The sequence below is a fragment of the Eleginops maclovinus genome, chromosome 9 (genome assembly GCF_036324505.1).
Source record: "Eleginops maclovinus isolate JMC-PN-2008 ecotype Puerto Natales chromosome 9, JC_Emac_rtc_rv5, whole genome shotgun sequence".
In the NCBI taxonomy this organism is placed as follows: Eukaryota; Metazoa; Chordata; class Actinopteri; order Perciformes; family Eleginopidae; genus Eleginops; species Eleginops maclovinus.
The window spans coordinates 9,179,779-9,193,443 of record NC_086357.1 but is presented as its reverse complement, the minus strand read 5'-3'; the positions used below and the strand labels follow the sequence as shown (position 1 = coordinate 9,193,443).

Below are 13,665 nucleotides of genomic sequence, written 5' to 3'. Positions count from 1 at the left end.
CTTGTTAACTTAAAAACATATTTAATTCGTTTTACATCAAAATGTGCGTTCAAATGCATGATCTGTAGTCAACAGGATAATGATTTTGATATTAGAAAGATTCTGGTTTTAATTTGTAATCCAATTAAAATTGACAAATCACGTTTCAGTGGGCTTTAGCTGAATGCAGGTAAACAAAGATGGAACTCCCTCGTTAAAAGTCAATCATTGGAACCATCAGCTATTTGTCTGTCAATGAATGAGCTTTGATTAGCTAGACTTAACTTGTCAACCAGCTACATACAAAACGATTGTGTGATGCATGGAAAAGTTAATATATCTGCGGGTTACACCTTAACCCCAGAAACATAGCCCATTGCCCCCAAGGTTTTATCTTCTTTTTACCAATAGCTGATGAGTTCTGAGATGGACACTGTTTTATTAACCAGCGTATTTTTGTTGCCTAAACACAGAAATTAGTATATGAGTCCTGGTCTACAGATATATCAATTCTGTACTATTTATTGAAGAAATGATAGTCAAAATAATGCAAAAGGGTATACAATTTAATATGATAAAAAATGTAATGTCTTAATTTTAAGAAAATGCGGCTTAATTTTGACATTTCAGCCTCGCTATGCCATCATCCATTGGGCTCTAGTATATTTAAATCTTATATACATACATAATTGTCTCTCTTCAGGTGCTACCAGTACTTCCAAGTCGGTGTTGTTGAAAAAATGTTTCCAGAATAGTCAGTAGTAGGCATAGAGCAGGTGTAGTATGTGGGATGCTGGATGAAGAAATTATTTTAATTGCAACAGCAGTGAGAGTAAAATACACACACAGAGCTAGACATATACTCGACAAGGTTCAGATTCAGAACATTTAAGGAGGCAGGCGCTGCTCTTGAAGACCTCATAACTCAGTGGTAGTGGGTTCCTTGACACCACTGGATTCCCTCCTCCACAGACAACCTGATAAGTTGAATCACTGTAGCGGTGTAGTTCGATCCAGTGTATCCAACAGGAGGCTGCATGCAGAGAAAAAAATGAATTGGTAAATCAAAGAGTTCACTGTAAGAGCCAAGAGCATGAGGAAGGAATTGGCGCTGCTTGTTAAGCATGGCGGTAGGAGCACTAGTGCCATCCCGGGAGCCCCAGCCTTTAACCTCCATTCACATCCAGCGTTGGCTGTTGGCCTGCAGGCTCTATGTAATACTGAGGCTAACGCAGCTGGATATCTGTAAACCCACCCACGACTCAAACCCCCACACTCTGCTCTCTCTGCGGTGCTAAAGGAGCCGGACAGGCATTTTCACAGCAAGAAACTAAAATCTGCAATTTCACTGCGAACATTTCATCCTCCGTCTTGTAAACACGGATTCACAAAGAAAACTGGATGACCTTGTGTGCGTCATGAATGCCGTGGAGCTGGGTGAGATGTGTGAGCGCGTCACTCTAACCGCAGGCCATGGTGGGAGCTGCATGGCTACAAATGTGCCTCATTTAAATGTATCATTTACCGCCTTCACCTGATCGGACTACTTTCAGTGTTACCTAGAGCCCTTAGGAAAGTTAACAATAAACTTTTGGTATAATTTTGTTGGAAGGATAATCACAGAAAACATGTAGTGATATCTTCTTAACTTAGCATGCTTAAAGTTTACCACGACCGCTAGCAAAGTAGCTTTCCAAGTGCACCAGCCTAACTTAGCACTATTCAAATCTTTTTGAATCCAATTGATACACTTGTAAAGTTTACTGTGGATGTACAATCTTACAATCTTGGTTAAAATTATGATAGGTTATTAACAATGTTGGGCAAGTTACTTCCAAAATGTAATACAGTACATATTACTTATTACTGTCTTCTTAAAGTAATAAGTTACATTACTGTCTCTGATATGTAATGTGTTACACTACTTTTGCGTTACTTTGAGTTACTTTCACCAAAATAACTGCAAAAGTATGGCTTTAAATGCTAAAATATAGTTTATTGCAGCTCATTCATTAAAGCTATCTATGGCAGTATGCTGACATTAAACGCATGCTCCGTTTAAGTGGGCTGAATAATATGTGATACCGGTAACATGACGTCACTGTTTGTCATTAATAACATGTTAGTGGAGCCTCTGCGCGGCCCTGTAACCTGCTGTATATGAACGAGTCTCTATGGCTGAGTTAGCTCACCTTGTCGTTGGTGTGTTAACGAGGTTTGACTGACAAGCTTTCTAAAAGCCAGCGATTCCACAGAGCACAGAGCATATCTTCAACACTCTGCCACGAGTCTCTGAACTTCTCTGGGTTCAAGCAGTATAGGAGACAGAGAGAAAGTGACCTTCTGTTGTTTTGGCTTGCGCGCACTCGTGTCTTATTCTTTTCTTTTCTCCGAGCCTGCAGCTCTCAATCTACCTGCACACTTATTTCTCTGGTGTCGGAATGTCTCGTGATGTTTGTGAATTCTTAGAAACAAAACACATCATTTCGGGTTAAAATGTGTTGTAACTGCGTTACTGAGAATTGTAACGGGTATCATATTACCCAAATTTCAGAAGTAATGCGTTATATTACTGCGTTAATGCAAAAAGCAATACATTACTGTAACTCTGTTACTTTTGTAACGCGTTACACCCAACACTGGTTATTAATTGCCATTACCTTTTCTAAAATGACTTTAAGAGACTCACACAAACACGCTAACCCAACACTTCAGTAGCTTATTTAGAGTTTCATGTACAGTAACTTTGTATCACGTCAAGCTGTCAAGAAATCATAGAAATACAATTTTCTTGTGCTTTTGGCCAAAAAATTAACTCCATGTCATGAAATCCCCTTTTTTAGTTGTGTGATTTGTGCAGTATGTCAAAATAGCAGATCACCAAATACAGAAGATGTATTCGACTTAGACTAGGGTTATATTACTAGTTTTCACAAATGCAATAATTAAGAAGAGCTTCATTTAACCAAGAAGACTGTGAGAGTAATTAACCTTTTTGAAGCTGTCCAACTACATTTCTTATAAAAAACCTGAGGAAAAACAGAAAAGTAATCGTCATAGAACTTTTAACACATTAACGCTCCATTTTATTGCCTCCCAAGACCCACCCAGTGTCAGAAGATTGTTGTTGTTGTTTAGTATGTATGTTAGTCAAAGTGCTCACATGTGTTTGTCATATGTCCTCCCCATAGGAGGTGCAATGTCTACCCCCTCACATCATTAACAAGCAGATGGAGTTATTGTGCAGCCCACTGAATCCTAATGAAGAGCAATGGCGTTATTTCACGTCTGAGAAACTACTCTCCTGTTGTGATTGCAGTTCACCCGCAAAGAGAAAACAGGATGATGTGTTAGGGTGAAAGGTGAATTTCTATCCTTATTAGCCATCCCTGATTCAGTAAAACTAGATAGACTAATAGACTTCAACAGGAAAGCTGCATATTCATGAATCCTAATGGCAACAAATGAAAAACAAATCAGCAATCCTACTTTATTTGCATGTTGAAAGTGATGCTGTTAAACACACATTATGTCTGTGCTGTCTCTTGTTGATTGAACTTTTAAGGAATATTTAAATAACCATTGTTTATTAATTACTAAAACCTGGTTCCTTGAATTGCAGGAGAACAATCAGATTTATCTGGCCGAATGCTTCCCAAACACATTGCATTTTCGCTTAAACCTTACTATTCAAAGGTTAAAGTATCCGTCATTTTTTAGATTGTGTGCTCATACTGTGGTCTTAGCCTGCTCTTACCTGGTTCAGAATTGTTAATGAAGGACTGCAATCCCTGGATCTAGTTATCCTGATAAAAGAGAAGACTTTCAGTATTAAGTGTTCTCTCTGTGCCATGTCACATTTCAGTTCTTCATTGTTTTGTCCCAGTCATTTCGATGTTGAAAAAGGAAAGACCCTTCCCCCAACCGTTGACATACAGTTGCAGTATGCGGTCAAACTTCCCAGGACAGGATTCTCTATGTACCTGAGCTGGCTCTCAGGTATACAAATGTTCCACAACAGATCCAGAAACAATGTTCAGTTTTCAGAACAATCCATAAATTCCGAAGTGGACCGTTTTGGGAATACTTTCTTCAATGGAAAATAGTTGCCTTTTTTCAAATGTAATTCTTCCATAATCCAATTTAAAACAGATTCACTTCAATTTCCTGTCCGGGGAGGAAGGAACCATCAAGAGTCGTTAATCTTTTTTTCTTTCTGTTTACATTGCCTTCCGTTGAAGTCCACTCAGCATTGCCAAGTCTGACTTCCCCTCAAATGGGAATACTTGTTTTAGTCCTGTGTCAGTCATTCACTTTTCCCCTACCCTACTTCTGCCACTTCTCTCTCTTTTCACTGTTTTGGGTAATCCTTGTGTTTTTGTGCCAACGTCCTGTTCTAGGTTTCTCTGCCTGCCCTTTTTTTGTTGGCGGATACCCTTCTGTCCTTGCCACTGAGAAGTGTATGTGTATTTTTAGGTTACATCTACAGGAACTGCACCGAGGACGGCTGGTCTGATCTGTACCCCTCCTATGAGGAGGCCTGCGAGTTCACAGAGTACGAAGAGACAGAACCAGAGGTAGCTTTTTTAATTGATTACTTCTGTGAAATATTCTACAGGGACATAAACTGCACCATCTGTCTGTCCATTATCATCAGGTTGTTTGTCTGGTTAGCTTTATACGTGTGAATATGTTAATGATGCCAAACATCTATATTATCCTATGTCCTGTAAGGTGTCCTTGGGTGCTTTGAAAGGCGCCCCCCAAATAAAATGTATTATTATTATTATCTTGATATATTTTACATCTCAGTACTGGCAGATATTTCAGGACTAATCTTGTATCTTGTTAAAGATTTATATTTTTACCAAGGGTTTTTGATTACTAGCCTTCCAACACTCAGTCCATTATTTTGCTTTTAATGGTTAAGTAGGAAGGTCAAAGATATACTCTAAGATATTATTGTAAGCAGGCTTTAAAAAAATATCATTTTTCTGAGACATCAGCATGAACCCTCCAAGACCGTCAATGCTGGAATAAGGTCAACAGAATGTCCTGTATTTAACATGAAAAATGGTGTCTCGCTGTTGAACAAATGTTGACTTTCTTCTATGAGTAGAAAAAGAGTAAGAAAGCGATGTTGTACCGACTGTCTGGGAAGAGGTCAGGATGAATGACCAGAGTTTCTTTTCTCACCGCTTTTTCCAAAGAGAAAAGTTATAAAATCAATCTATCTTAGTCGAACAAGTGCAAATCATCTGTCAAAGGTGAACGAAAATAGACAGGAAAATATAATAACTTGTGGTCAGTTCCTGAAAGTGAAGATGTGGGTGGAGTGTTCACAAGCACAGGGATTTCCAATACCCTTTGTGGCAAACCCTAACCCTAACCCTAACCCTGACCCTAAACCATCATCAATAACTCCCTAAAGTTTCAGATTAACCTCACACCTTTTAGTCTACAGTGCTACCCAGTTGATTTTTTTAATCTACTACATATTTTGTGTCTCGTCCTAACCCACTGCCAGAATGCCTTTTCCTGCCCTAAACCCTAACTCTAACCAATTTCCACAAGTTTAAGCTACATTTCCCTCAGACTGTTCAACTTAGTTTTCTAATCCGTTAAGTAAAATTTAGAATGGGTTTGAATAGTGTGAATGAGCAAAGTTATTACCTACAAAATGTGCTAACATTTGTTTTTTTCAAATTACAGACAACATACTACTCAAAATTTAAACAGGTGTACACCGCTGGCTACGCTACCTCCCTCATCTCTCTTATATCAGCTATTTTTGTCTTCACTGTGTTCAGGTAAGAGTCAAATGTATTGTTTTTTTTATGCATGACCATGATTGATCCCTAAGCTGAAGAATATGTTTATTATTGTCAGCATGACAACGAAGGTCACTAACCTTAACAAAGTAGTACTTTCAACAAAACCATAATGTTTCCCTAAATTTAACCTAATTGGATTTTTCTTCCTCAAACTATCCAAACCGTTGTAAACTAATGCATGAGCATGAGATCCGCTCTAGATGGCATATTGAAAAATGATGTATTTTTCACTTGAATTGGAGGACTCGTTGTTTTCCCCTCAAAAGATACTTGCTATACTAAACTCAAAACACAATGTCCCAAACTACCAGGTGTTAAGGCTTGACAATTAATACTACAAATACCCCACATGTGTAAACAAGATATACCTCCTTTTAAGAAATGGAAAAACTTTTTTCTCTGTGTTCTCAGGAAGTTTCACTGCACCAGGAATTACATCCACATCAATCTTTTCTTCTCCTTCATCCTGAGAGCGAGTGCTGTCTTCATTAAAGACGGCGTTCTTTTTTCAGACGAAAATCTGGACCACTGCTTCATGTCCACTGTGAGTGTGAAACCCACTACAGGTCCATTAGCGGGTTTATATTTACCCATGAAGGACTCATTCTTTACAAAAGTGAAACCAGGGCTTCCATTTGGTATAGAAAGAAACACATGTGACACAACAAATATCTTTGTCCTGTATTCAAAAATCCAGCTTTGAAAGAAACTCATAAAGTAGTAAAATGCTCCCTAGCCTCAATAGTAAAGAGTAAAGATCATGTGAGGGACGTTTTTGGTTTGGTGAAACTTTCGGGAATCCTAAGAATTGTCTTACTTTTAGATCAGTTAAAAAAAGAACAAGGAAGTAAATATGTAGACAATTGGAATTTAAATGAAAGCAAAGAAATCAGAGAGGAAAGTAAATGAGGACAAAGAACAAAGAAAAATATCAGTACTTTATGATCTCATTTGGGATGTACAGAGATAGGGTTGATAGAAGAAAGCACAAAAACATGAAACTTAAAACTAAATGGCCATCTGAATATGGTTGTGTGAGGAGGAAAGATAACCTGGATGTTGTTTTCCTGGCATGAATCTCACAAATTCATAAGAGCTTGTTATCGTAGAGTGCAAAAAAGAAAGGATTGACATACTGGGAGTGACTAAGCAGAGCCTAAGAGAGGATTAATGACAAGTGTTTCTCCTCCTACTTTGCGACTGGTGAGGATGCGTGGAGAGATGATAAGTGTCCCTCTTGTTTGGCTATGAGGGACCAGCGTCAGAACATCACTGTCACTGCTTTGGTCGAAAAAAGAGCAATCAGAGAGAGAAGAAAACAAGAGAAAGCTGTTGTGCTCTATCTGAACCAAAAAACAAGAAGTCGGAGGGGCTAGAGAGAGGAAAACCTTGACAGGAAAACTGTTGAAAAATGCACGAGGAGATGGTGTATGGAAGTAGTTTAGAATGGGATTTCACCAGCCAAACATTACATTTGCTCACACACATTGATGTGTTCATACCCTCATTATTTTTCTCGTGTAGATAGGGAATTATGTTTGAAATTATGACCCGAAAAGCATTCATCTGATCTGTTTGTCCAAGTATGTTTTTTCAACAGGAATCTAAAAAAGGCTCATGCTGGTAAGAAAAAAACGTTTTAAGTACAGTTCTACTTAAGACATTACTGTACTATCAACCTATGAATCTTGTGTATAAAACAACAAGTTCTTTTATTGTCCTCTACAGGGATCATCAGTAGGCTAGCTTTTTGCACGGAGCATGTAGCTTTAGCCTGAGTCCTTTAGCATATTATTATTCATCAAATGCATATTTAACACCTTTCACAGGGTTCTCAATCAAAATGAAGCTGCTACAGGCTATAAGGGAAATGAGACAAGAGGGAATGAAATATAGATGGTTTATAGATATCATATTAGTTTTCCCAATAGAGCTTGTGAAAAAGAAACACGTGATATTTTGGCTTGACTATTTTGACTAAACGTTACCAATGGGGACAAAATGTAAAAATGCTTCAATATCAATAGTTTGGGATATTTCTTTTGAAAGGTCTTGTTTGGACGCCATGCTAAGCTTACTCATCCTAGACAGATGTTTCTGCTCTACATTTGCTTGAACCAATAGAAAATAATTCATGAATTATCTTGCAATCTCTACTTCTTTCACTTTGTTTTGTTGTGAAGCACAGTCATGCATTAAGCATAGCGTACCCAACTACCAACTCCTGAAAAGACTACGCTTTAGTCTGCAGTTAGGACCAGTTGATAGAAAACAACTAATTCTCTCTCTTTATGCAACATTTTAATGCAATTTTATAACCCTAACCCTTTTCCCACAGGCATCGTGTAAATCAGCCGTGGCCTTTTTCCAGTTCAGTATCCTAGCCAACTACTTCTGGCTTCTGGTGGAGGGCATGTACCTGCAGACGCTGCTTGCTCTCACCTTTGTCTTCCAGAAGAAATATTTCTGGTGGTACATTCTCATCGGCTGGGGTGGGCAATCTTTCTCTTTCACTGTTTACTTGAATTTTCTTCCTTCCCGCCTCTGTCTGGCTCTTGTTAGAGCTCTGTGTTGACTCTCTCCTAATGATAAGTTCACTGTCTTTGTCTCTCCAAGGTCTCCCAACAACGATCATAATGGCGTGGATTCTTACTCGAAACTTCTACGATAACAAGGGGTGAGCTTCTGCGGGAGAAAATCTGAGAAAATATACAGGAGCAGAAAACGTTTTCTAATGACTTTCACGTGCAATCCAAATACTCAGAGTTGAAAGCTGACAAATTAATGTTAATCTTTAGTTGGTTCAATTTAGGATTGCTTTTATATTTCTAACACACTGTTCTAGCTGAGGTTAGTGTGTTTTGTGTGTGTCGTGATGAGATGAACAAAATTGCACCCATGTAACCACCTTGTTTATCTCATTACCGTTGTGTGTCCCAGGTGTTGGGATGACACAGATGTGGCCTTCATCTGGTGGATCATAAAAGCTCCAATAACTGTATCACTACTGGTGAGTGCAGCACAGTAACACTGGGAGCTATTGAGGAATTATAAGAGTCCTCAATCATGGATAGGGCCTGTATGACTCTTTGACTGTGGCTACTGCAGACACTTATTCAGTGTTCTCACTAGAGTTAAGAAAAACATGGAATTTCCTATGCGCATGGAATCAGGTAAACATGGCAAGTGCCCAGCAAAGCTTGTTATCTTTGTCTGTTGACAGCAAAAGCAGTGGACCTCCTTTTTTTCAATTTGAAATTGGATAAGATCGTAGGGCTGTTAGGTAATGGTCTTACAATAGACTATAAAGGATATCGGTGCTAATGCGGGCGACACCTCTTTCTTTTTTGCTGCAACACCGCCGAAGTTTACCAAAATAACAACTCAATGCAATAAAAAATTCTAAGGGGCAGTTGTTCAATTTTAAGTGAACATGAGGCAAATATTAGCCAATTCTGCGGATGTTTAACCATGCCCTCATGCTATTGACCCCAGACCGCACAACCCTCTGTGCAGTTTGACTGGCATCGAATAAGTAAATGAATGTCTTACAACATCATAACTCACTGGATCCCTTCTCTGAACACACAATTAATAACTGGAAGTAGTGGTGGCCTTTTGTTAGCTTCAACAAAATAAAATAAAGAGTGGAACTTTGATTTCCCTTTTTCTTTCCATTTTCAGAAGGTATGACAGCAGGCCAGCCAATAACAATTGCCTCAGTTCAATCAGGAGAGACCTTTGATATAACTATATATATATATATATATATATATATATATATATATATATACACAGATGAATTAATGGTGCATTGTGCGGGAGTATCATTTGGGAAGGGGAAAACCGAGCTGATGAAGCCCCCCATGGGGTCTGTACACTGGTGGTGGTGGAGGCATGAAGGGATTGATGGAAGTCGGTCTGAAGAAGAGTGGTTTAAGCTTGACGTGAACCCTGGATTCGGAGAAACGAGAGGTGGAAGGGGTGGAGGAGGGCTGTGTCGAGTAACCCAAAATGGCAACTGTGTGGAGGGGAGAGAGCTGGGAAAGAGATTTAATGGTTTAACGATGCGCTATGATTGGTTTGTGGGAAAAGAGGCAAAGTGATAGGTTTAGCTGGGGAGTGAACGCCCCTGATCGTTGATTGAGAGGGGTGAGTGTAGTAAGATGGAAATATGTGAATGACAGATATGAAGACGGTCTTCCTGGTTGAACTTGCGCTGAGCTTCATTTGTAGCATATATACTGTCTTGGTTTGGTAGTTTTTTTTAGGTTTCTGTTTGTTTATTGTAGGTAAACTTCATCATCTTCATTAACGTGATCAGGATTCTGGTCCAGAAGCTGAGATCTCCCGGTGTCGGTGGCAATGACACCAGTCACTTCAAGTGAGAAGAGATAACATTCACCTTTACTTAAAGATATGCACATCCACACACACATCCAGGAACTGTTTGTATTTTTCATGGGTATTCTTTTTTACAGGAGGCTTGCCAAATCCACTCTGCTCCTCATCCCTCTGTTTGGGATGCACTACATGGTGTTTGCCTTCCTGCCAGAGAACACAGGAGCAGAGGCCCGGATCTTCATAGAGCTCGGCCTAGGATCCTTTCAGGTACAACACACAACCCTGGTACAAAGTAACGTATGAACACTAAGATTAAACAGCTCTGGTAATACACAATGTGTGTTTTAGATATTGGAAAGTCAAGTTTGATCAGGAAGCGCGTTTTTAGTATTTAATAACCAACTGTTAATATTTATCTGCTCTGAAGGGATTCGTTGTTGCCCTGCTCTACTGTTTCCTGAATGGTGAGGTGAGTAAATAATATACTTAATTTGCAGGTTTACTATCAAATAATTCAAATGATCCCATTTGAATTGGTTATGGAGGGCAGCGTGCCTAATTATTACTATTGCAAGGATACGTGAATGTTAGTTCTTAAATGACCATACAATTGGTTTTGCATGTCAACCAAACACAATGTGTTCATATCCACTGCTCCTAGTACTGGAATGGGTTAAATGCAGAGGACCAATTTCACTGTGTGTGCTCTGCGGTGTGCATGTATGTGACAATAAAGAGGGTTTCATAATAAATGTATCAGATCTGGACATTTTTCATAGTATTGGTGTCATTCAGTAATATTTGAATTTGACGACATTGAGACACTGGTGTCAAAGGTGTAAGCATTAAAGGCTCACTTTTCAGAATTGTTTCTATGTGAATGACGATAATATACAAAGAATAAAACGTTTGCAGGAGTGGCAAAATTGTTTCGCCCGATGACTGCAGCAAATTCTACCAAAAAATTCATTGTTTGACATTAAAAGAAAAGAGTTAGAAAAGAAAAACATGGCTACAGACGAAATTAGGAAACAGGAGAAAAGATATATTAAATAATTTTCTAAATTCACAAGGGCTTTAATCCAACTAGATATTCAGCTACAATCAAGGGTTTAGCCTTTCAAAAACAAGATTTTTACTCTCACTCTGCACTCACATCATATAATGTAGAGGTGATATCATCATAAAACTTGACATCAAACATTACAAACTTCATTCTAAAAACCAAATAGTGGCTATAAAATTTAGAAAAATAACATGAATGAAAATGCATTGATTTCACAGGTATTAAATACATGTGGCAAATGCATTAGAAAGTAGGAAAGGCCCATATATGTTTAAAGAAGTTGACTTTATTTAAATCTTGTTTTGGATACTCGTCACTTTTATTTTCCGATGAAGCGGGAAAAAAAAGTTTGGCAGATCCAAGCAGATGCAAAAACTGTCATCAAAGCCACATGGTGTGACTGCACCGAGTCTCCACACTCACACAGGTGATTTCACTCCCTGGTTGATTAGTGTTCCAATTACACCTGTGAGAACATGCAGAACAATAGTTTATTAACCAAGAAATAACAAACATAAACATAGAAATAAATCTATGGTTTCTTTTTGAAAATGATCAGAAAGTGTCTTTATTCAATGCACTGCAAATATAGTTATATTTATTGTCGGTCCAGGAAGGAAAAAAAAAGCCTGATGCAACTTTTCAGAGATGAGCACAATGTGATCTGATCTCTGAAGCATTCCATCGGTTTTTACTTTTTTTTTAGGTGCAGGGAGAGCTGAAGAAGAGGTTTTGGAAGTGGCAGACTCAGAATTACATGCGCTACAGTAAACGGCGGCGTACGTTGTTCACAGAAAGCAGCACTATCACACAGATCTCCGTCCTGGACAAATCCAGCCCCAAAGATCAGCCGGCCTCAGGGACACACACCCTCACGCCCAGTAATGTGTCCAGCGTCTGAGGTAGAGTCGCTGCCGTTCATGTCTTCGCAAACTGCTCGGCATCTGGCCGACGCCTGGTGACCAAACCTCAGAGCCTAAGAATGTTAAAGGTACCTCGTAACTCCGTACCATACGGTTTTGTTGCAGAATCAACAATGGCTGCCTCATTTACAACCAAGCTTGTTGACTTTTTCTTTTTCGATTCACATTATCCCACACTTCTTTCCTCCATAATATGAATTAATTCCAAACTAAAAGGCTTCAGTTTGGGCAGAAAGAGAGGTCAAATATTATATTGATTTGGTATCATAGGAAAAATTCAGCTTTAGGGCCATCCTACACATCTTACCCACATCCAGCAAATTGTTAGTCTGCATTTACAAAAGCAGCGGATGTGACTGCAAAACGCTGTCATTGTTTTAACATAAATCAAATAGAAAATCATCTATATAAGTAACACTTGATATTGTTTGTTCTGTAACAGCTCCTTACATGATCTGGTTTGTGATCAATTGTTGTGTTTGTGTTGTTTTGGGTCATATTTGTGTTAGTGAGGACAGCCACAAATTTGCTGCAGCAGTGAGGTTAAAAAGATGGGATAAGTTCAAGCTTAAGTAGGATGGGTGAATTACCTATAAGGGTTGAAGCTGTTAAAAAGCAGAATGGTTTTATTATCAAATGCCAAACACGTCTAAAATATCTGATTAAGTTTATCGATCAAGTTGTTCATTTCGCACGCATGTCACAAGCACTAAAGGGCATGCTGTCAACAAGAAATTCTTACCATTTCTTGAGTTTCGATGTCGATATAATTATTGTTGTTATTCATTCCGTGCCACTACTCTCTTGAATGTTGGGCAGATACAAAACAAAAATCCTTACAAAATGAAATATTCTCTGTTTAATAGAATATGCCTGTGTTACCATAAGTGGCTCTACATGCAACATGTTGCACAGTGCCCTAGTGCACAACTGGAGCACTAGACTGTAAAAGCTATTTATTTGTCTGATTATTGTTTCTCCTCTGTGGGAATGTTAATAGACCAGAACTAACGTTTATAGCAACAGAACAGTCCTTCTAACAGATTTATTAACTACATAAAAGGACCTTGTGACTATAAAAAAACACACATAAATAATAGACACAAATTTAAATTAACAACGGATATTGGTGTTTATATGTTATATATTTTTCTGAATCGTATGTTTGTTATTTTATTATTCTTATATGTAATATTGCAAATTGTGAATAAGATTCTACTGTATATTTCTGTATTAGTTAGTGTAAGTGATGCCCAGTTGCAGTCCCAGATCGCTGTGCTAATGCTAATGCTAATGCTAATCCAGAACCTGAGAAATAACTTTGAGAGACTCAATGAGCTGTTTTCAAGGTGTATAGACAGCATTTTGTGTATCTATGCCTTGAATTCATATTTTTTCTAACTTGGAAAATAGTTTGCAAGTCAGCACACTCATTACTTATACTTACAGGTAAATATGCTTCTGACCGCTACAGTGCCTTGATCAGTAACTCTGTGTTTCTCTGCAGTTCAGATTAATT

At 38.4% G+C, this 13,665-nt stretch overlaps 1 protein-coding gene across 1 annotated transcript in view; it reads left to right on the top strand.

Annotated features, from left to right (window-relative positions):
• ghrhrb (growth hormone releasing hormone receptor b) overlaps window positions 1-13,598 on the top strand; it is a 30,990-nt gene extending 17,392 nt beyond the window's left edge. Inside the window, exons 4-13 of the mRNA XM_063891977.1 lie at window positions 4,456-4,556; window positions 5,692-5,789; window positions 6,225-6,357; window positions 8,152-8,305; window positions 8,430-8,490; window positions 8,754-8,823; window positions 10,106-10,197; window positions 10,295-10,424; window positions 10,585-10,626; window positions 11,930-13,598. Coding sequence (XP_063748047.1) covers window positions 4,456-4,556; window positions 5,692-5,789; window positions 6,225-6,357; window positions 8,152-8,305; window positions 8,430-8,490; window positions 8,754-8,823; window positions 10,106-10,197; window positions 10,295-10,424; window positions 10,585-10,626; window positions 11,930-12,124 — 1,076 coding nt within the window. The 3' untranslated portion in view covers window positions 12,125-13,598. The remainder of the gene's footprint in view (window positions 1-4,455; window positions 4,557-5,691; window positions 5,790-6,224; window positions 6,358-8,151; window positions 8,306-8,429; window positions 8,491-8,753; window positions 8,824-10,105; window positions 10,198-10,294; window positions 10,425-10,584; window positions 10,627-11,929) is intronic.
• The last annotated feature ends 67 nt before the right edge of the window (window positions 13,599-13,665 follow it).